General features: G+C 44.5%; 1 protein-coding gene and 1 long non-coding RNA gene across 4 annotated transcripts in view; one reads left to right on the forward strand and one right to left on the reverse strand.

Annotated features, from left to right (window-relative positions):
- Positions 1–22,946, reverse strand: part of LOC310767883 — a 936,392-nt gene that overhangs the window by 379,810 nt on the left and 533,636 nt on the right. The gene's annotated exons all lie outside the window — the stretch shown is intronic.
- STK40 (serine/threonine kinase 40) overlaps positions 1–22,946 on the forward strand; it is a 31,867-nt gene that overhangs the window by 3,245 nt on the left and 5,676 nt on the right. The window contains exons 1-7 of one of the 3 annotated variants that reach the window (XM_083625271.1): positions 8,161–8,436; positions 15,404–15,517; positions 17,760–17,845; positions 18,154–18,297; positions 19,451–19,678; positions 20,263–20,315; positions 22,630–22,745. In XM_083625271.1, the coding sequence (XP_083481397.1) occupies positions 15,412–15,517; positions 17,760–17,845; positions 18,154–18,297; positions 19,451–19,678; positions 20,263–20,315; positions 22,630–22,745 (733 nt within the window). In that variant the 5' untranslated portion in view covers positions 8,161–8,436; positions 15,404–15,411. Of the gene's footprint in view, positions 1–8,160; positions 8,437–10,479; positions 10,723–10,828; positions 15,518–17,759; positions 17,846–18,153; positions 18,298–19,450; positions 19,679–20,262; positions 20,316–22,629; positions 22,746–22,946 lie in introns of those variants that run through there. The other 2 variants (XM_083625272.1, XM_083625270.1) reach the window with 2 other exon arrangements.

A 22,946-nucleotide genomic window follows, 5' to 3' on the forward strand; every position in this document is an offset into this window, starting at 1 on the left:
ATAATGAATACATCTGATACCTTGTGCTTGAGGTCTTTACGAGGGAGTTAGTCAGGTATAGAGTTAAAATCTTAGCTGTCAGAGATGAAAAACTTGGCTTCCTGTGTCTTCATGTGCATGAATGAGAGTGAGAAAATGAAAGGCAGGCCATGTAAATACATCCTGTGGTTTGCTTCTGGTTATGTGTTAGTTCACGGGCAAGCTGCATAGCACTTAACCTGATGTGCTTTTGTGGGGTCTATTTGGCATTCTGAGCATTCTGGTCTTCCTTTTAAACATGATTCTAGCTCTGATTGCAGCGCTACACCCCAGAAGTAAAAAGCAATACTGTAGAAGCATTATTGTTTATTAAATTTATTAGTTGCTTTCTTTTTTGCTGCAGCAACTCAAAACGACTTAGAACATTTTAAACAAAAACACAAGTTAAAACCAGCAAAGAAAAATCTCTACATTAAAACGCTCCTTCCGTGCAAAAAAGCCACAGATAATTAGAAGCCAAAGGCCTGGATAAAAAGGAAATTCTTTTGCCTGGCACAGGAAGATATGTAGTGATGGCACCAGGCAAGCCTCTGTAAAATACAATCGATCAGAGCCCAAAGTAACAGAGTCAAAGTGTGCGTTTGCACACATGCACATATATTTGGGTTTGATCTCTAAATCCATATAGCAAGATATTTTTCCAAGGCTGGTTCACATTTGTCATGGGTATCATTTTCCAAATAAATGCAGTGTTTTTGCCAATGGTTGTTGGTCTTCTGATCTGTTTGGATAGATGAAGCTGCTTTATGCTGGCTCATCAAGCCTACTACTGTCTATTCTGATGGCAAGGAATGTGGAGACCTCCAGATGGTGTTGGGCTCAAGCTCGTATCGGCCCCAGCTAGCACAGCCAGTAGTCCGGTATGATGGGGGTTATAGTCCCACAATATCTGGAGGGCACCATGTTTGCTGTTCCGTCTAGCATGCAGCTCTATGGTTTCTTCCCTTCCTAGCCTTCTAATCGAAGGTGCTAACTAAAGATTGGACCTGGGACTTGCATGCAAAGCATGGACTTCCGGGTTGGCGCCTCCGGCAATGGCAGAGCTCCTCCGTTCGGGAGGAACTTGCTCCGTGAAAAACAGGGTCTGACCGCCACGGCGAAGGTGGAGACTCATTGAAATCACAAGTGGGAGAAGCTTGTGAACCTGGGATTCGGCTGGCACCTTTTGCGCCTCCCCTATTCGCGGGGAAACCCTGTTTTGGGGATCCGGAGCGACGTGGGGTGAGTGGCGCGGTGCTTTGAATCGACTGCTTCTTTCACGGAGTGAAGCCGCATTGCTGTTGCCGGAGAGCGCTGACTTTTTCCTGTGGACAATTGGATTTTAAACAACTACTGGTGAGTAGAGCGGAAAATTGGATTTTTAAATACCTCAATTTGGCACTGAAGCGGGAAGGTCATAAACAGGAAGTCCGCCTTCCGCTTTTGTAAATAGACTGAAGCAAAGATGTTACAAGCTAAAGTCTTTGAAAGCTTTTGGCAAAGGATTAAATTTCCATCGGTTTAAAATACAAACCCCCCTTGGAAGCAGAAGAGGGGGGAAATTTTGGACCTAGTGAGCCTGCAGGAGAGAGTGAAAAATCAAATTACCACTGCTCTGAACCTGGGAACAGGCTGCCAGATGACGTTTGGAAAGAGAGCATTGACAGAACGGATTTGACAGCTAGCTAAATAAGAGTAAGATACTGTTTCCATTGTCCTCATCTGCGTTTAAAAAAACTATCTTTAATGCTTGAGTTGTGCCTGAAAGAACTGATACAAGTGGAGACTGTTTCCCTCTAGAGGGAGCTTTTGAAACTGTTACAGGAGTGTAACTGGGGGATTTCCAGCTGTAGATAAGGATTCTGAGAACCAGAGATTGACCTTGGACCATTTAAAAATGTTGACAGGAGAGGCCATCGTGACTGTTTTATGTAAGATAAGCTGTTCGCTGGGACAGCTTCACAAGAAGATGGATGACATGACTTTTAAAGTTGATAATTTGGACTTCCGGAGGCGGCGCCATCGGTAATGGCGAATTCCCTCCAGTTGTGAGGGAATAGCTCCACGGGAACTGGGTCTAACCGCGACAGCGACGCGGGGACCCTTTAGAAAACCACAGGCGGGAGAAGCCTGTGATTGTGGGACTCAGCGGGCACCTTTAGCGCCCCCCCTATTTGCGAGGGAACCCCGCAAGGGGCTCCGGAGCGAAACGGGGAGTCTGGCACGGTGCTGAGAGCCAACTGCTTCTTCCGTGGAGCGAAGCCGCACAGCTGTTGCCGGGGAGCGCTGACCTTTTTCCTGGGACAATTCAGCTAACAAACGACTACCCGTGAGTAGGTCAAGTTTAAAGACCGGGGAATTTAACGAAAAGAGGATTAATTTGGCACTGAAACGGGAAGGTGTAAACAGGAAGTCCGCCTTCCTTTTCTGTATATAGATCAAAGCAAAGACTGATCAAGCTAAGACCGGAGAGTTGGGTTTAAAAGGACTCAAATCCTAACGTCAGATCAAAAGACTTCCCTCCCTGAACTGCAGGAGAGGGGAGGGAAGAGAGGAAAGTATATTTTGCCTGCAAAAAAAAAAAAGGAGAGAAAAAGGAATAAAGACCACCACTTAACCCTTGGGAATGGACTGCCAGGATTAATAAAATTGCCGTACTGAGAATCGCACTATTTATGGACAATGCAACTTTGTGACAGTTAACTCTGCAAGTGAGATACTTTTATTCTGAGGGCTTCTTTGGACTTGGAACTGTTGCTTTTCTTTTGTTGAAGGGGGACTTTGGAAAGTCGGAAAAGATACTCTATTGCAATACCTTGATCGTTACTGTGTCCCCCTAGAGGAACATTGAAATTGTTGCAACTAGCCAGGGGATTTTCCACTCTCGACTGGCCTGGGAAACTTCCGCTGCAAAACAAGTTCTGGCCGTGGGATCGACCTTGATCCTCAGATCCTCAGATAAAGTGGTATGGCAGACTTGCCTCAGGAAAAGACAACAAGATCGGGAAAGGTTAGACAGCAGCAGACCAGTGTAACGCAGCAGCGCAGAGCATCTGTATCTGCCTCTGCATCCGTATCTGCCCCTTCTGCACCACAAGGAAAAGATCCTGCACAAGGAAAAGATCCTGCACAGGCTGGATCTAAAGGAATGGCCACTGAAGAGGGATTTATCTCAGTATCAAATAAAATTTATGAAACCTTGGAAAAATTAAGTAACCAAGTTATGGAAGCAACAATTAAAATTGACCAAAATACTACTAGCATCAACAACCTGGGGCAGAAGGTGAATTCAAATACAGAATCTATTGAAAGACTGTTGCAAGAATCCGCTTCAAATCAAAAGGCAGCTGAGGAAGCAAAGGAAAAAGCGTCGGCTGTAGAGGAAAAGATCCCACCGATATGTAAAGAGCTCAAGGACCACCGATCGCTTTTGTCCATGATTGAACTTAAGGAAAAACAGACTAATCTGAGGATCAGGGCGGTACCTGAACTTGAAAAAGATAACTTAAGTGACTTTCTTATGCAGGAATTTGCAGAATTTTGGAAGTTGGATGCTAAGCAAGACTTCAAGATAGTAAGTGCTTTCAAACTTGGAAGAGGAGGGAGAAAGAACAGGGTGAGAGACTGTTTGGTTACCCTCCAAACGAAAGAAGAGAGAGACAAAATATTGAGCCTGCATTTCCAGCAGACTTTGGAGATACAAGAATCAAGAGTAGAGATCTTCAAGGATATTCCGAAATATTTATTGGATCTTAGAACTAACTACGGAGATCTGGTGGCCCTCTTAAGAAGAAACAGAATTGTTTTTAGGTGGGAGTTTCCCCAAGGCCTCTCTTTTACCTTTAAAGGGAAAAAAATCAAAATAAGATCAGTGGAAGACAAGGAAAAAATTTTGAGAGATCACGAAGAAAACCTTCAAAAAGAAGCCAAAGAAGAAGAAGAGCCAAGAGCACTAAAACCAGGAATATTAGATTTAGGACCACCACTTTTGGGGCTGGACAAACCAGAGAAAGAGAGACCACCAACAGAAGAAGAACAACTACTTGGAGCAGTTGGAGGAAAGTAAAATAATTACAGCATGTCTCTGCAATTATTAAGTTGGAACATTCACGATTTTAACTCCCCGGAAAAAAGGAGGAAATTTTTTCATTTATTCAAAAAGGAGCAATTAGACTTGATTTGCTTACAGGAAACTCATGTGATAAGGCTACACAGAAAAGTATTGATTAATAAAAGATTGGGTCAAGAATTTATTTTATCGGACAAGGTTAAAAAGAGAGGAGTTGTAATTTACGCCAAAGAGAGCTTATCACCGAAATTTATCTTCAAAGATGACCAAGGAAGATATGTGGCAATCGAAATACAAATTCAAGGAGAGAAACTTTTGATAATAGGAGTTTATGCACCAAATGAGGGGAAATCTGAATTTTTTAAGAAGTTGCATGAGACATTGTTGGACTACATGGACTATAATATCATCATGATGGGGGATATGAACGGAGTGGTGTCTACAAATATGGACAAGTCGCAAAGACAGGTAATTACTAAAGACGGCAGACTACCGAAAACCTTTTTTGACATGACTGACAACATGGACTTAATTGACATCTGGAGAACTAAGAACCCCCTGGGTAGGGAGGGAACTTTCTTTTCTGAAGCCAAAATGACATGGACAAGAATTGACCAAATTTGGATAACTAGAGGACTGGCTCCCAAAATTCGAAAAGCGGAATGGCAGATGAAAGTGATAGACTATATGGAATTGGTGGAAATGACTGGCAGAATCCGCGACCAGGGAGAAGAGTTGGTGGAAGAAAATTGGAAGAAATTTAAAGACTATCTGCAGAAACACTGTAAAATTAATGAATGTTAAAATGATGCAGGATTGAAATGAGATGGTTTTAGTAACAAAATTAAAAGAATATGCAAAAAAAGGGTTGATAATTAGATGAAAATATGATGTTTAACATATCAAGATCTATAATTAGGATAAAAACAAAGAGGGAAAGGATTTGCTGAATTAACTATGTGAACTGGAATACAAAAAAGGGAGGTGTGAGGAGGTCAGGAAACGAGTAATTGAAATATAAGACATGAAAAGTTTGATTTGTTTTTAATTGTTTTTTTATTTTTTACATATTTTGTATTTTTTTCTGTATTTTTGTATCTTTTTTCTTTGTCTTTTTTATTTTTCTTTTCTTATATTGTAATTTTCTTTGTTTGTAAAATCTCAATATCTTTTTTTTAAAAAAAAAGTTGATAATTTGGAAGATGGATGACATGACTTTTAAAGTTGATAATTTGGAACAGAAAGTGACTGATTTGAGTCAAAAAGCGAACACCAACACAGAAATAATACAGGACTTGGTACAGGAATCCATTTTGGCAGGACAAATGGTGAAGGAGAAGGAGGAGAAGGAGAAAGCTGCTGTTGTTGAACATAAAGTAATACAAGCGGGATCCGTGGTTTTACAGAAGCAAATTGAGGACTATAAGTTGAGGCCTTTTATGATTGAATCTAGGAAAAGTCAGACTTTGAGGATTGGATGCCGGCTTGGACTGAAGAAGGAAAGTTGGAATGATCCCTCTATGCAGGGATTAACTGACTTCTGGGATATGGACTTGGGCTTGGAGGAGATTGAAGTTTTGGGGGCCTTTGGATTTGGAGAAATTTTGAAATATGCCCTGAAATACTTTATGGACTTTAGCTTCAACTATGGAAATTTGGCTGACCTGTCCAGAAGGAAGAAAAGTATTGATAGGTTGGAGTTTCCCCAAGATTTGCTCTTTAGCATTAAAGAAAATGAAGAAGACCTGCAGAAGGGACTTGGAAAAGAGTTAAGAGCCTCGGACATAAGACCACCAGGTTGATGGACTTTATGGAGTTGACGGAAAGGACTGGCAGAATCCGAAACCAGGGAGAGGAGATGGTGGAAGAAGATTGGAAAATTTAAAGTTTATATATAGACATATGATAAAACTAATGAGTGATAGAAAAATGGTGGAATGATTTTTTATGGGCTTAGCAGAAATGTTATAAGGAGTTAAGCATATATAAGTATTTTAGTTTTAATGGAAAATAAGGTTAAAAAATATGTTATTTACAATATGATAGAAAATGGAGAAAGATGGAAAGGATTTGCTGAAACAATTAATAGAAGTGGAACACAAAAAGGGAGGTGAGAGGAGGTCGAGGAAACAAGGGAATGAAAGATAGAGTACGGAAAAGGGATGATGTATGTTTTTAAATTGTTTTTGTTTTGTTTTATTTAGGGTTAAGGTTAGGGAGTGGGTTGTTTAGTTTAGTTTAATGTGTTTAGTTTTGGGTTTAGGTTGCGTTTTGCATTGTCTATATACTGTATTGTATTGTTTTTTTTCTCTTTTGCTTTTTCTCCTTTGTCGTCTTTTCTTTTTTTCTTTTCCCTTTTTGTAATCTATAAAAGTAATAAATATTATTTTTTTAAAAAAAAATTACATGCAAAGCATGGACTCTGGCCTTGAGCTATGGATCTCCTCTACGGACATGGCAAGCATAGCGTGTGCAGATTGCAGGTGCAGATACTGAGCAAGATGCTCATGTACTTCTATTTCAGTGCATTAGCTCCACACGGGGTCCAGAGGGTGGCAACACAAGAACAAGACTTTTCTGTGTTGGCCCCGTTTGTGGAATGCTCTCCCCAGGGAGGCTCACCTGGCACACCATGGTTACATATCTTTAGGTGCCACTCAAAAACATTCCTCTGTTAATGATCTATGGCCTCTTAATGCTATGTGTGTTAATATATTTTCTCCTTCATTTTAATTGTATGCATGTGCTTTTTTGTTTTGTTTTTGTAAATCACTTTGAGTTTCTTGTAGCAAGAAAAAGGGACAAATACATTTTCTTAATAATAACAATAATTATAGCTCCTCAATGAGAAACTTTGGTGACTGATAGCACAGAAACCTGTCCTTCTTGAAACAGGTGCCTGACCCAGGATGGGTGTGCACAGGTCAGTGGTTCTGTTGGGGCTGCTATTAATTTGCTCTAGAAGAGGCAGCAACCAGATTAATCATTGCCCCCTGTGGTTCCCTATCCCCACCCCACAGACCACTTGAAAAGTGATGCAGGTCTTGGCGAACCACGTGATGTTTCTGCCTGTTGTAGTAATTGTAATACGCTGTGCTAGACATGGGGTTTTTGGGGTTTTTTGCATTGCTTCTTTTACTTCTCATATTTGGGTTTTATTGTATTGCAATTTGAAATCAAATTGTAAGATGGTAAAATACAATGTAAGAAATAAGAGAAGCAATAAAAATACGATTATAAACAAGTATGAATGTTGAATGTGATGGATTGCAGCTGTCCTGTCTTCAGCCACAAATCCACAGCCACACCTCAGACCACCTGACAGGGCTCAGAGATTGCTGGTGGTCCACAGACCACAGTTTGGGAACCCTTGATGTATCTGTTCTTCAGGAATCCCCAAGTGGCAAAGCTAAGGAAATCTAGGTTCACTAGTCGGGCCCAGAACAATTTAACTTCACATAACTTCAGACCCCTTTTTTCCAAGCCTGGGGTCCTTTGTCAAGGACAAGCAGTTGTGTCCCCTCACTCGTGCTTGGAAAGGTCTGTTTGCTCCATATGCCTGTGTCTTCCATATTGCTTTCTGCCTGTTATCTGGCCCACAGAGACCATGTTTTTACTTGAGGACTGGGTTTTCAGTGAGTTTCTCCTCTAAAGTTCCACATGAGGCTACAGAGCAGAAAGGAAAAGTGTCCTGGCCCCATCCTTCAACCAAGAGGCCAAGGGCTGTTTGGGGGTTTGTGCTTGCTGTTGGAATCTTTTGTAAGTTGTCTTGAGACTAATTCAATCAAAAGGCAAGTTATAAATAAAACAGCAAGAGACTTCTGAGAAGAAGGCCTTCCCTCCCTTTCAAGCTCCATTGGTTGAAGTGCCCATTTAAAACTGGCTTCTGGCTCAGGGGATGAAGGTTTTGGAAGAGTGCAGCTGTTAGGTATCATGACCAGGCTGGCTTACTATTCTGGAGTGCCATGGCCTTCCTCCACTCGCCCCAATCTCCTTATCCGTATGACCAAATGTGGGCAAGCCTTGTGGCTTGCTCTGAGCTAAACTTGCCAAACCCACATAGCTGGCATACCTTCGGCCAGTGAACGGCGCTAAAATAAGTTTGACCAGCGAACAGCCCACTGGGTTGCTGATGTCCCAAGGAAAACAGAGTTTTTTGCCTTTGAGCAACAACTGGGGCATGTGTAAATATTATTTTGGGGAGACATTCTGCAAATTTTCTGGAAACATTTAAATTTATTTCTCTCCCCCCCCCACCCCAGCTGCTCTAAATCTATGGAAATCTGATTTAGCATGTTTGTTTGCCTAATAGTGCAATTCTAACAATGTCTGCTGGGGCTTACTCCCAGGTAAGTGGGGTTAGAATTACAGTCTTACAGTTTTGTTTGTTTGTCTTGTTTATTAACCTATCATGTTCCTTTTTTGAGCTGTAAGTTTCCTCCCCAGCCCCTGTAGCCCAAGTCGGTGAGCTGAAATTTTGGGTTGGGGGAGACCAATAAAGTGCTGTTAGTGTGGCTTAAGTGTCATAGTTGGAAAAAAAAATCAAAACTTTACTTGGAAAATATTTTTATTGACATATGCAGAAATACATTAAGACCTGACAGCTCAGTAACATATACTTCCCACAAATCATTGGATTTTAACAGCACAGTCCTATGTCTGCTTCCGCAGAAGTGAGTCCCATTGAATACAGTGGAATTTACTTTTTATAAAGTGTGTTTAGGATTGCAGCATGAAGGGAAAATGAAGGATACGAAGACAGTTAACATACTCATTTTAGAATGTCTGAAGAGCTCTGTGCATAAATATATGTGCTTCCTAAGTATAGTCACCTAAATATCATACAATTAAAACATTGATTTTAGGTTTGAATGGTATTGTATCTGTCCCAGTTGCCCAATCTGAGTTGTGTCTGTTCATTATATTACCAATCTTATGAAGCAGTGCATTTCTAAAAGTGGAACATTTTCCTTTGAAAAAAGTAACGGTGGGAAATTTCCTACCCAGCATTACTACTGAGTAGAAGAACTTTGCACTGAGTTTTTTTGTGTCTCTGTGTAATGAGTATGTCAGCATACATAGAACTTTTTTGCTTTTTACCAAGGTGAGCTCCTTTGAGATTTTGACTGATGGAAAAGTCTTTGCCCTCTGACGAACCTTCTTATCACAGCCTTTAGCCTATCAGTGAATGGGATCTGATCAAAGTACATACAGTGGTATCTTGGGTTAAGTACTTAATTCGTTCCGGAGGTCCGTTCTTAACCTGAAACTGTTCTTAACCTGAAGCACCACTTTAGCTAATGGGGCCTCCTGCTGCCGCCGTGCCGCTGGAGCACGATTTCTGTTCTCATCCTGAAGCAAAGTTCTTAACCCGAGGTACTATTTCAGGTCTGTAACCTGAAGCGTATGTAACCTGAAGCATATGTAACCTGAGGTACCACTGTATTGGATTGGTCAGACAAGGACAACCAGAGGTTGGTACTTTCCTTGCATGGGTTCACCAGTAAGGTGTTTAATATTTGTGTCATCATGGATCAAACCTCTTGTTTAAATATCTTTATCACCTTTGGGGTCATCAGTTATGTAGCAGCGCAACATGCAAAAACTGCACGTTACTGCAGCTGAGTTATGGTTGGAAGTGTCAGTGTGACAAAAGGCTGAAAGTGAGACCTGTTTGCTAATCCCATTTTTTATTAGTCACCAAAGAACACTTTGGGGGTGTATTTTCAGTGGCATAATGGGGCATCAAGCTGGAGTTCCGTTGGCGGTGAGAGCTACCAAACAGTGAGCAGAACTTTGCTAAGAAACATATACACAGTTGTAGATAATCCTGTTCTGTGTTTTGTGTGCTCTGTGGCAGCATGCAGTGATTATCAGGGCTAGGAAAGTATCATTGCAGTGCAGAGGCATTGGAATGTTGTGATACTTTTAGGTACCAGAGTATCTCCCAACTGTAGGTGCAGGTTAGACTGATGAGATGTAGAGAACTGAACAAGATATACCTGTATGTATGTGTGTTTGTTTGTGTGTGTAGTGGAGAGGATATTCTCTTGCATGCTGCTCAGGGTTCTCTTGCAGAGGATTAGAAGGGGACTAGAGGGTCACTTAGCCCAATCCCCTTTACAGCAGATACAGCATACCTGGCAGACAACTTGCAGTCTCTGCTTAAACAACTCCAACAGAGGTGCCCATTTCTGCCAAAGGTAATATTACCACTAGGGCGTTCCTCCTGATGTTTAGCTGAAATCTTCTTCCCTGTCATTTCCACCTCTTGATACTCGTACTTCGTAAGATGTCTGTGCACAGTGGTAAGCAAACCAGGCCTTCACCGGTCTGTCCTGACTGGTGACAATGAGAGAGTTTCATCACAGCCCTGAAATCTTCCAGGTCCTATCTTGTGAACATGAATACTCCAAAATCTACAAGCTACTGCACCTGCCCAGCTAGTAAAGAGAAGGTCTCACCAGAGATTTCCTATCATACATGGAGATATCCATCTCCAAATATCTGAAGGGCTGTCAAATGGAAGATGGAGCAGATTTGTTTCCTGCTGCTCCAGAGGTTATGACCTGCATCAATAGATTCAAATTACAAGAAAGGAGATTCCGATTAGCATCAGGAAGAACTTTCTGATGGTAAGAGCTGTGGAACAGACTCCCACAGAAGTTGATGGAGTTTTTTTAAGCAGAGCTTGTGTGGCCATCTGTCAGGGATTCTTTAGCTGTGATTCCTTCATTGCAGGGCGCTGGACTTAGATGACCCTTAGAGTTTCTCCCAACTCTACAATTGTATCATTCCACAAGGCCACCTTGGATAGAACTTTAAATCCAAAGCAGACCTTCTGGTCCTGCCAGTCCGTCCCCACTATTTCTGGAGCACCAGAGAAGAGACATGACTTCCTAAGCGCCGGAGAGGTAGTTGTGTGATGTATAGCACGGCGGCACTTGGGTAAGGCCAGCCTCGTTTGTGTTGGGCCCTGCCTTTCCTCTTACCCCTCCCCTCCCCTCTGCTTCTGGTTCCTACTGGGCTGGTTATATGAATTGATTGGTGTGGTGCATCTTGAGCCCTGTTCAGGTGCTGTTTAAGCATGTAACTTATCACGTGAGAAGTTTGTGGGGAGGGTGCTAGCTCTCCCCACCCCCATTTTCAATGCTTTCCACTAGTGTTCCAAAATGTACAGAGACAAGAGGCTTCCTGCTACAGACAGCTTCCCTTCAGTTTGTGGAAGGTGATGAAAACAAGCTGGGGGCACAGCTACTGTGTTTGTCATGCGGTAACCTGCATGCTTAAACAATACCTGAGTAGGGATCTAATCTCTAGTTTTCCAAAGTCCCTGGTTCTTCTGTTTTCCAGCCGCATCAGCCTTAGTTCAGGGCTGAAAAAAATCCAGACGCCTGATGATAGGTATTTGATTCTGATGCTTAGAAAGCCAAATACTGAAATAGGCCTAAAAACATACTGCTGGCACCAAAAAGCCAGATGATGTCACCTAAGACCAACCTTCACCCACCTGGTGCCCTCCAAATGTTTTGGGCTACAACTTTTCCTTAGCCCCAACCTCTTTTATGGTCCCAGAGTAGGCTTGGTGAAGCCTGCTTAAGTCTTTTAAATAACTTGCGCACCTTTGGTCATCTGGATGGTGAAGGCTGTTAGATAGAGTTCCCTGGTCCAGGGCAGATTCACATTGGCGCACTGCCTATCCAAGAGAGCTTTTTAAAAATACCTACTTACTTACTTACTTATTTTTAAGCTTACCGCTTTGTGCATCTTCTGTATGTTGACGGTCCCATGCGCAATCCCTAGCATGTCAGGGTGCTCACCAGCATGCATCGCGTCTCCAGTACAGCTGCCAGAAGGATATTGGAAATTTCCACTTCCATTTTAATCTTCTGAACTCCATAGTTAGTTGAAACAAGCCAGTTTCATAAACTGTGGCCTTAAGCTGCCTTTTCCCCATTGACGGTTGTTTGTTGGGGCTCAGGCAGCACAGCAAGCTATGCTTAACCTAAAACGCAAGCCAAACTCCCTGCCACTTCTCTGTACCAAAGGCAGGGGAGGGGAGGGGCTGGCTGCAATGCCTGCTCGTAATGCAAAACTTTGGTTTAGATTTACATCTGCACCAGGTCATCTTCTGTATCCCATATCCGTTTGCTTACTTCCCCTGCAGCAGATGGCATTGTCATCAAGAACCACTCTTGCCATGCTCCTCTCTTTATTAGGAAAGATTTCCTTCTAAGGATGCATCAATATTTATTGGGTGGGACTGCAGGCTTGTCTCCTCATTCCTAGGCACATTTTTTTCTCCAGGAATTGTTTAGGGTTGGGGAACCTGTGGACCTCCAGTTGTTGTTGTACTCCTGCCCACATCAGCCTCAGCCAATGATTAGGAGGACTCTCTCCCTGCAGTGCTTTATCTGCTGTGCTGCCTCTCTCCTCCCTAACAGCAACCACAGGCACCCTGAGAGCTTTGAGGGCTAAAAACGCAGTTCTCCTTGTGTGGCTTTGCCGTCATCCTAAATAGCTGGGCTTTGCGGCATCTTCAGCATCTCTGAAACGGGGTTTCCTTGCGCAGAACTTGCAGGTCAGTTGTGTTGCAGATTTTGGAAGCCAAGAGGAGGCGGCCAGAGGTTGGGCTATGGTTCAGTAACAGAAGGCACTGCACTTGGCTGGCTGCTCCTTGCAGGCCACGCATAGTGGAATGAAGCAGATGTTTACTTTTGCTCTTCGGAGGTGGCCAGATCCAAAGCTGGGGGCCAAAGTGCAGGGAACAGCTGGCTTTGAATCAGGCTGCAGCGTTGCTGCCTTTCCCAGCCACGTGCTTGTGCTTTTGGCATCACAATACCTGCATTTTGGCACCTAGAAAAGCTGTGTCCTGCAACCTGGATAAATTCTGCCAGTTACATATTTTCCTCTGTCTCTGCTGATGGTTGCAGCTCAAACCCCAGGCAGTAGCAGTGGATGCTTAGCTCTACACCCCCCCCAAAAAAAAACTTGGAATGTCTTTACTGGGCATAGATTTCCTCATGGATTATTGTGAGTGCAAAAAATACCTTTATATTAAAAAAAAAAGTTGAGATTTTCCAGGTTGCTGAATTCTGTGCTGTGTTTGGGTGATCTGACATACGTTTCTGCTCTCAGCCCTCCTGCATTGACTGGTGCTCTATGTAGTCTTTGCTGTTGAGTTTATGCTTCTCAGACTGGAAGAGATGGGCAGGCAAAGCTGGCCAGGGAGACCTGTTCTTGTGTACCAATAAACTCAGAGAGGCGAATGGGAATGTGTTGAGATTTTGGATGGCTCTTTTGGTATCACACATTCTCCCCTTTGACCATAATAAGGCAGTGCCCCTCTGCCTATTCTCCGCATGAACAAACAGATCTTCTTCTCCCATAATCCTCCACCAAGTATCAGCTGAAGGCAGGTGACAGCAGCTCTTGGAGGGTTGGCTGAGCCCACAGTTTCACCATAGCTTCTGTGTATTTGTTTTATCAGTGAACTTTCACAGGGTGAGAAGCCCGAGGGAGATCCCGGCCAGATTCCCCCATGGGCTCCCTTTGTTCCTCTTTTGACAGAACATCAGCCACTGCTGGGAGATCCCCTTGGCCCCTTGCCACCTGGGCGGCTCTCTGTCCTGGCAAGGCTGCAGCAACAGCTGACATTTCAAGTTTGATGACAAATGGTGCCCGCCAGGAGTCTCCAGGGAGAAGTGACTCATCTCCTCTGCATGCCTGTCAACTTCAGCAGCGTGGGAACCTCTCTCGTATTTCCCCATCGTGTCACATTATGCTCAGTTGCTTCAGCCTTGGGTGGGTGGTCCTGTGTGCCAGGGGCTGAGCAGGCTCACAATCCCCAATTTGAAATCCCTCTTCTGTTTCCAAAGGCCACCCTCAGCCCTATTTTCCTGGATGTGTGTAGGGTGATGCCCCTTAAGGAAGGTGAATGTGCTTTCAATTCAGCCACCATTCCTTAGGCTCTTGGCTCCAGAAGCTGCAACGTGGGCAGCTTCACTGCCACTGCTTCAGTTTGTGGCCACTGCCGGTTCATAACGGGAGCACCTGGGCCTTATTACATCTCATCCTACTTGACTCAACCTTAGAGGCAGTGTTCACATTATTGGTGCTTTTCTGTTCTTGTATGAAAAGTGTAAATGTGCTTGGATTTTGGCTGTGATTGACAAAGCAACAGTCCTACATAACAAGGCTGTGACAGCTGCTGCTGCTGCAGCTGAGCTTCTTTTATCTGTGGATCACTTGAGGCCAATCTGGTGTCTGATCCTGGGCATTGGGCAGGGGCACAGTTAATTTCTCTTAGCCTTTGGTTTGTCTGTGTGTTTCATCTGCGACCTTTGCCCAGGCTGTGAGTGCATGGCAAAGGCACAAGGGACTAAGAGGGTTGCACAGCCATCTTTTCCCAGGGGCTGTCCCTGGCAGGGATGGAATAAAGTGGGTGAGAGTTGCATTTATTGACTTGAGGACAGTGTTCAGAATTAGCCAGGCACCAGTCGCACTTTGCACCCGGCTATGGAGCGCTTGCGACCAAGTGAAGATGCCAGGATGGTGCCTGACATCTCCATCATCTGGGGATCATTGTATCTGGACTATTTTCACACACTAATACCCCATCCTGTAGAATTCTATCACTTATTTTTATAGGCACAATTAGAATGAATTTCTGGAACCAAAATGCTTTTTCTGTGCAGCTTGATCAGGAGCAGTCGCTATTAAGAAAAAGGTTGGAATAGGCCAATATATACATGGACTGTCTCTGGATCAAGTGGCTTTTCTTCTTTAAGTTCTCAAAGTTCTTAACCTAGCTCAAGGTTGTCATCTGAACTAGCCAGATGTTTAAATGAGAATCAATCGCAGTCAGTCCATTGTTTGAAAATTAAGACATTTTACCCCAAAACGGCAACTAGACATTCCGTTTTGGCGACTGTAACCTTGGTTTAAGGAGCCAGCCATTTGGCGCCTAGCTTATATATCTGAGTTTCTAACACTGCTCGAGGAATCACCTTCGCTTCTAGAGCTGGGGGTCACTGTTTTAGGACCATTTTGAATTTTGAGTGAGTACTGTAGGTGCCATTCAGAAAATAGCTGTTGGCAGGGAGGCACAAAATTAGAGAGACATACCAACCTTATGCTTACTATGGGAAGTCAGCTATGTTTTGTGGGTCCTGAGTTTGGAGATCATGCAATACTACTTTCTCTTTCTCTCTCTCAAGGTAGCCTAGGATATGTAGGAGCATTACAGAGGGAAAGACTTGAAGGTCAGGGGGCTCCCTCAGGGCCTCATAATAAGTGTCTGCTCTCTTTCCCCAGAACTCAGAATGAACCAGCGAGTGTCCGACAGAGGGGGCGGGGAAACGTCCACCAAGGCTTTCTGCCCGGGAATTTCCAGCAGCAACACCAAGCGGGCAGGACCTTTCATTCTCGGTAAGTAGGAACAGAGCCTGTGATCTGCTGCATTGCACCTGGCAAAGGCAGGCTGCAACCTACCCTGTGCTTACTCTGCAGCTGGCGTGCAGAATGCAAGTTAATCAAATGTGCATAGAGCTTGCATTGGGCACAATTAATTCTGTGGCAACATGGTCATATTCTGCCCACCCCTCTGGCATCTGAGATCCCTCCATATTCAAGCTTATTTTCACAGCCAGGTGGCTTAGGAGCTTGTTTTTTTCCCTAAATTTGGGGAAAGGGGGGATTGGTAAGGTTCTGAAGGAGAGCTCTGTCCCTGGTACCACATTGGTGCTCCTCGGTAGCACACAGTGTTGCTCACCTTACAGCTAAGTCACTGCTGCTTACTGGGAAAGTAGGAGGGGTGAGGTGGTGGGGAGGTCAGTGCTGTGCAAACACACCGGCAGTGATGCTGTATTGTCTCTGCTCCTGGCGACCTCCTTGCCCCTCCCACTCTCCCTCCTGGTAAGCAGCAGAGACTCGGCTGTCGTCATTCAAGCACTGCTCCACAGATCTGGCCCTGACTTAGAGCACTACCTTTCTCCTTTTGGTGGTTTGCTGTGTCCAGTGCCCAATCCTGGTCACCATGTTTCCTTGTGATATAGCCCAAGTGCAGCCTCCAAAGGTCCTGTGATGGTTTAGACTAGATGGCTGGCAACCACTGAGCAGCAGGAGGGCTTGCGCCAAAAGTAAAAAACAGCCAGGCTCTTCTGGCATGTGTGACATTTCTGCCGTGCTCCAATTCTGGAGGAGGTGTCCTTTCTTGTATCTCCTTAAAAAGACCTAAAATGCTATTAAAATGTAGGTATGCTTTATCTCTGTTTAGATGTGCAATCAAGAAGAATAGTAATTTAGTTCTAAGTTACCTGATACCATTCCGACTTTATATTTCCTTATTCAGATTAATTTCAGGTTGGTACATACTAAAATACCAGTCAATAGCACCAAATACACTTAAACCCACTACAATGCTAATATAATAAGCTGCAGTATGGTCCAGGATTATAAATGCAGTCATTAACCGTAATCACTTAAATTAGTTTGAATGGATTATAGCAGTTAATATCTAATCCATATCTGTTCCTCATAAAGTTTAGAAATAATGTTCAGTGGTGATGAAAACTTTGTCCGTCTGTCCCCCAGCCTGCCATCTCTTAACTGAATGTTCTCGGTAATCTTGGCAATTTCCACGATAGTCCAAATCTTGAGCAATCACATTTTTGTTGATGTGACAAAAACGATTGACTCTCTGCTTTGTTGTAATCACCATTTTTGCAGCTGACAATAGTTTTCACACTAGCCCCTAATTTTCTCTCTTTACTGTGTCATTCACATAACCTACTGACCTCAAGAGAGGATCTAGTGGCATTGTGTAACCTCATGTTAGGCATAATGTGTAGTTAGCTTGTTTTGGAAAAGGATTTAATTTACAAGCAAGCTCACCATCTGTGGTAGAAATTAGCCATATTTTGAGTACAGCACCAGCCATGATCTGTGGCTTTTAAAATATTCTAAACTGCCTGTCTGGGGTCAGATACCACTTACATAGTTTAATGATTCTCTCCTTTTCCAACAGATGGTTTGAGGTGGATCTCTTGCAAATATAAAGTGCCATATCTGATACGATATATCTGAGCCATTCATTTCTCCCTAGGCTTCTTAAAAGCTATTACAAGTACCATGCAAATTTTAATCATATACTGTACATTTTTTTTACTTCTTACCATGAATTTTTGACACCAGATTATTTGAACTACTGGATTAGTATGACAGTACTTCAAACTCTTACTATTTTTAGAAATACACTGTACAACTGTTGAGATGTAAATATTGGAGCCAAAAGAGCGGTTTCCTAATTTTTCAAGCATATCTGTTCCACTCACTTCACTAACACAAAGGGAGACAGTAAAGATAATCCTGGACTTTTTTTTTTAATTAAAAAAAACTGTATCCCATACTTCCTAAACAGCAGTCACACAAACATCATTTATGTGGCCGCTGTTTTCTGTTTCTTTTCATCAACCCTCACTTGGGGCTGCAAAGCATTTGGGCCTCCATGCTCTGAAGCTCTGTGTGACTTACGGAAAGACATGTAATCCATTTCAGGCAGGGAAAGGGAACTTCCTGATAATCAGGGTCGGCAGCTGAACTGCCAGCAGTGAGCAGTGTAGGTGATGAGTCAGAAGAAGCAAAGTCTATTGTTCTGCTTTTGCCTTCTCAGGGCCTCGCTTGGGCAACTCCCCAGTGCCGAGCATCGTCCAGTGTTTGGCAAGGAAGGATGGGACAGATGACTTTTACCAGCTCAAGGTAAACAGCAGGTGGAATCCTTTTTTCTGGAGAAGAGCTGGCCAGGTTGCGGAAGCATCGGCTGCTGCAATCTGTGGCCTTGTTCCTTCTGTGATGATCAGCCTTTAAACCGCTGACACCACAGCACAAAGTGCTGTCAGGGTGCTGCAGCTCTGCTCAAGTCCCCAAAGGTCGGGCACCAGGGTTTCATTGGTCCAGCTGTAAATATTCCAAGCACAGAGTTTGATGTTGGAGCTTGTTGACTTTCAAGAAAGAAATGCAATATGTGTGTGTGTGTGTTTTCTTTTCTTTGCCTGCTTTCCCCAAAGATCCTTACCTTGGAGGATAGGAATGACAAAGGCACGGAAACCCAGGAGGAGCGCCAGGGCAAGATGCTACTCCACACAGAGTACTCGCTTCTCTCCCTCCTGCACAACCAGGACGGGGTGGTCCACCACCACGGCCTTTTCCAGGTAAGCACAGCCATCCTGGACACACTGGAGTTCTGTATCCCTGCCCAGCCCAGCCGGTTGCAGGTTCTATCAGCTTTTGCCCTTTGGAGAGATGTGGGTCCCTGTTCCTCAAAAGACACTGCACACCTATCCAGCCACTCTTGTGACTATGATTGCCCCCATATTTGCTTCACTTATATGTCACTCTATTGATATTATAGTGTATGCAACATGATCCACCCCCCAAATGCTATTATGATTATTATGAGCCGCTTTGAGCTCAGCATCTGTTATCTGAAAAGTGGAATAAGAAGTATCAAATCAGATCAGATCAAATATATTTTTAAGCTGCTTGCTGAGGCTGCCAGTGCCACAGTGACTCCATGTTTTGCAATCATACTGCAACAATGAAATATCACTCTGTTCAGGCTTTGCTACAGTCTTCAAGTTCTTCTGACTGTAACTTGTTTTACCCAGTTTTAATATTTTTACATGGTTGTAACCCACCCTTGGACTTTATGGTGAAGGTAAGAAATTGCAGTTCATAATACAGACTGCAGGTGACCCAAACTGAAGTGTTTAGGAAGCTCTTCAGTGGAACATTTAGCAGTTCAGCCTTTTGAGTCTGTGGCACATTAGTGGGAAGAATTCCAGCACACTTCCAGCAATAAGGCCTTTTCTCAGGCCCCCCACCAAATACACACATCCATCCATGTAAATTCAGCACATGACTGGAGAAGGTGAATGGGCCAGACCTGCCACACATGCTGCTGTTGTGCTGGTGGAAAGAGACCTTTTTGGAAAGGAGACTTTTGAAATAGAAGGGTTGCATCAGTATTAGTCATACTTGGAATATACCCATTGAAGTTAATCAACATGACTGACTTAGGCCCATTAATTTCAGGGGGTCAACTCTGAGTATACCTTTGTTTCCTCCAACCCCAAAACCATAACTGGGCTCTTTATTGCATGTCTGTGATCATGCAGGTGTAGAGTTTGGGGTTGGCTGTGACCTCTCGTGCCAAGGAGTGGTGGCCTAGATAGGGGTTTTGACTTTTGGGAGCCACACAAGCAGCAAGTATGGGGGTCAGCCACTGATGGATGGAAAGGCCAGTTTGGCACCATCTCTCCCAGATTAAAATGACACCTTCCTCCATCCTTGTTGGGGCTGCAGGACCGAGCCTGTGAGCATGTGGAAGACCTGGAATCCAACCGGATGGTGCGTAAGATGAAGAAGCGCATCTGTCTGGTGCTGGACTGCCTCTGTGCCCATGACTTCAGCGACAAGACAGCCGACCTCATCAACCTGCAGCACTATGTCATCAAGGAGAAGCGCCTCAGCGAACGGGAGACCGTCGTGATTTTCTACGACGTTGTGCGGGTAGTGGAAGCCTTGCACAAGGTAGGGTGTCTCTACTTGTCTCAGGGAGCTGTGAGGAAGATGTGGGGCCCTTGTGGGGTTTTGGCAGCCACGTGACTGTGAGCGAGGCTTGGTGCTTTGGTGGGGGGCATGGCGTCTGCCAATGCTGAGCTAGAAAGAGTTCTGTGCAAAGCATCTTCTTATATCCAACTTAGTTGGTGCAAAAGTCTTCAAGTCATAAATGGCCAGGTGAAATGAACAAGGGATCTTGATCCACTCCATTTTCTGCAAGCACATCTTTAGGGTTGGGGGGATTGAATTAAGCATTTAAGTTTCTTATCTTACCAAATAATCTACTTTGTTCTACAGTGGTACCTCTGCTTATGAACTTAATTCATTCGAGAGATCCATTCTTAACCTGAAACCATTCTTAACCTGAGGTACCACTTTAGCTAATGGGGCCTCCCACTGCCACCACCGCACCACTGCTGCGCGATTTCTATTCTCATCCTAAGGTAAAGTTCTTAACCCGAGGTGGTACTACCAGGTTAGCAGAGTCTGTAACCCGAAGTGTTAGTAACCCGAGGTACCACTGTAATAGTATAAATTCCCTCTTGTCTTTCTAGAAGAACATTGTGCACAGAGACTTGAAGTTGGGGAACATGGTGCTGAACAAAAGGTGAGCCCCTCTTGCAACTTTCACTCTGGAACATTATTTGCAGCTGGTGGGATTTCTGCGGATTGAGGTGGCACGCCAAAGAAAGTTAAGCTCCTGTGTGTGCTGGGAAACACCTGCCAAGAAAGCTCCCGCTTTTCATTCTGTGCATCCACACACAAATCAAACAGCAACCTTAGAAGGCGGTGTCTTGTTTGCTTGTTTTTCCCTGGAGAAAGCACTTTGGCCTTCCTTAGGAGTTTAGCGAGGTCACAGGAGAATGAAACTGGAGGAGGGAGGCCGTATCAGTCTCATCCCCCTAGACATCTGATGCAGGAACATGTGTTGCAGCCTTGTCATTTGTGCACCAGTTCAGGGTTGACCTCATAAGAGCCTCAAGTGAGACGAGGCCAACTAGTTTTATCATCAGAGTGTAACTTCCAATAGCTGCCACTGCCCTCTCCCTTCCTTTGCTCCCAGACAACTCAGCGTCACAGTGAGGAATGCCGCTGACAGCTCCATGCACCCCTTTAAACAAGATGTTATGTCACATCAGTAGGTTTTGTATCCATTGCTTGCACACACTCACATGCTCCGCATAATGTGACTCACGTTTCTGGCAAGACTTTGCCTGTTAAAGCCCCTGCCACCCACAAGCACAAGTTATATCTGTTCTGAAACATACAAGGCATACATGTGGCTTCATGTCTGGCTTTTGAGCTTCTTGGAGATACTTAAGCTGCTGCATTTGGAAAAAGGATACTGGGTTAGATGAACCTTCTGATATCACCCACTAGGGCCGCTCTTACACTCCTAAAAACGAAACGCAACAGTTTTCTAGAGCAGCCGTTCCCAACCCTAGTGCCTTCCAGGTGTTTGGGACTGCATCTCTCATAACCCTTTAATGTTGGCCATTGAGTGGGGCTGATTGGAATTAAAGTACTAAAGTTTTGGAGGGCACCAGGATGGGGAAAGGTGTTCTAGGGAGTTGGAGATGAACAACCCTGAAAAAGGATCTGGTTCGCACCTGAAAGTTCTCTGAGTTCCAGCCCTGCAGTTGATTGTCTGAAGTGATATTCATGGCTCAAAGTGCCTTTCATTGACTTTGGCTCTTTTACCAAGAATGAACCCTTCCTGAGTAGGCCTTATCCCAGGGATCCAGCAGTGTTTTGCATTCAAGGTGGCCACAAGGCCATGTTCTTGCAGGCATGTTCTTGTTTCTGTTGCCACCGCTACATTAAAAGCGCATCAAATGGCCTTGTGGAGCGAGAGATGTGAAGTAGGCAAATATCTGTTGAGCAACGGCCTGGTAGTGCAGAAATGCCCTTTGGGTGGCCCTCGCTCATCCAGGATCACAGTGAGGCAAGTGGTGCCATTTATTGCTCCTTCCTGATCCCCTGTGGGATGAGATCAGTTTTTGGCTGCCTGAAAACAGCCATTCATACATTTCACAGCTGAAGCACCTTGGATGCTGATCTCCTGATGGCTTCATTGCCAAGAAAACATCGTCGTCTGCCAGGAGGACACGGCGGATGTTTATGAGCTGAGGCCATCCTCCACCCCTCGCTCACAAGAGAGCCATCAGGAGCTGGCTGTTTGGAATGCTGACTTCTTTCTTTCTTTTAAACAAGTCTCAGTTAATTTAGCCAAAGAACATCCAGGCCTGCTGGTTCTTGTGCATTCAGGCCTGTTGCTCCGTCGTCCCTCCCTCCCACTCCCAACTTCTCAAAAGTCCGCTCGTATTTCTTGAGTGAAGGTCAATAAATCTGGCACAGATGATCAAAACCTTTCAGGGGAGTGCCAGACCCCCAACTCCCAGGGGGTTAATGCAACTTTTGCCATCTTAGTGCTCTCCGCATTTGTGGAGGACTGAAGGGTGTTTTAGTCCAAAACGTCTGGAGGGCATCAAGTTGGTGAAGGCTGAATCAGGGTTTTGAGGACACTCTGAAAATCAAAGTTTAAGCTGAACCTGAGTTCACAAATTTAGATAGATAGGCAGCGGCATATTTATACAGTGCTTCTCCAAGTTGCTCAGGCCAATGTACATGGTCTTGCATCCATACACCCACATGCCCTTGCCAACTACCGCATGTTACTCACTGGTCTTAGGTCACCCAGAGAGCTTTACAGCTGAAGGGTGGCTCTGAATAATTCTGATGTGTATGTCATACCAAACTCCCAAAAGCCCCATCTGGTCCATCCACTGTTGTTAGCTGCTTGGCATTATTCCTCAGAGCGGCCTTCAGTGTCTTTGTTGACACCCCAGGCATTCATACTACTCCAGCACCCCTCACTCCCACCCCCCGTTACCCGGCCACTAACTTTTTCTCCCCTCCAGGACCCACCGAATCACCATCACAAACTTCTGCCTGGGGAAGCACTTGGTGAGTGAAGATGACCTCCTGAAGGACCAGCGTGGGAGCCCTGCCTACATCAGCCCTGACGTCCTCAGTGGTAGGCAGCAGCATCCCGTGGCAGCCCCCAGACCTTTCTCCCAAAAGGGCCTCCTCCCTGCTTTGCAAGCATGACACCACAGGCATGTGACGCGGCACTGAGCCTCTCCAATGTTGGGCCCAAAACGGGAACATGAGACCAGCCCACAGGCTGGTTGCTTAGCGCCTCTCCTTTGTCTTCCTCCTCCTCCTCCTCCTCCTC

The sequence above is a fragment of the Podarcis filfolensis genome (assembly GCF_964270895.1).
Source record: "Podarcis filfolensis genome assembly, chromosome: 8".
Taxonomy (NCBI): domain Eukaryota; kingdom Metazoa; phylum Chordata; class Lepidosauria; order Squamata; family Lacertidae; genus Podarcis; species Podarcis filfolensis.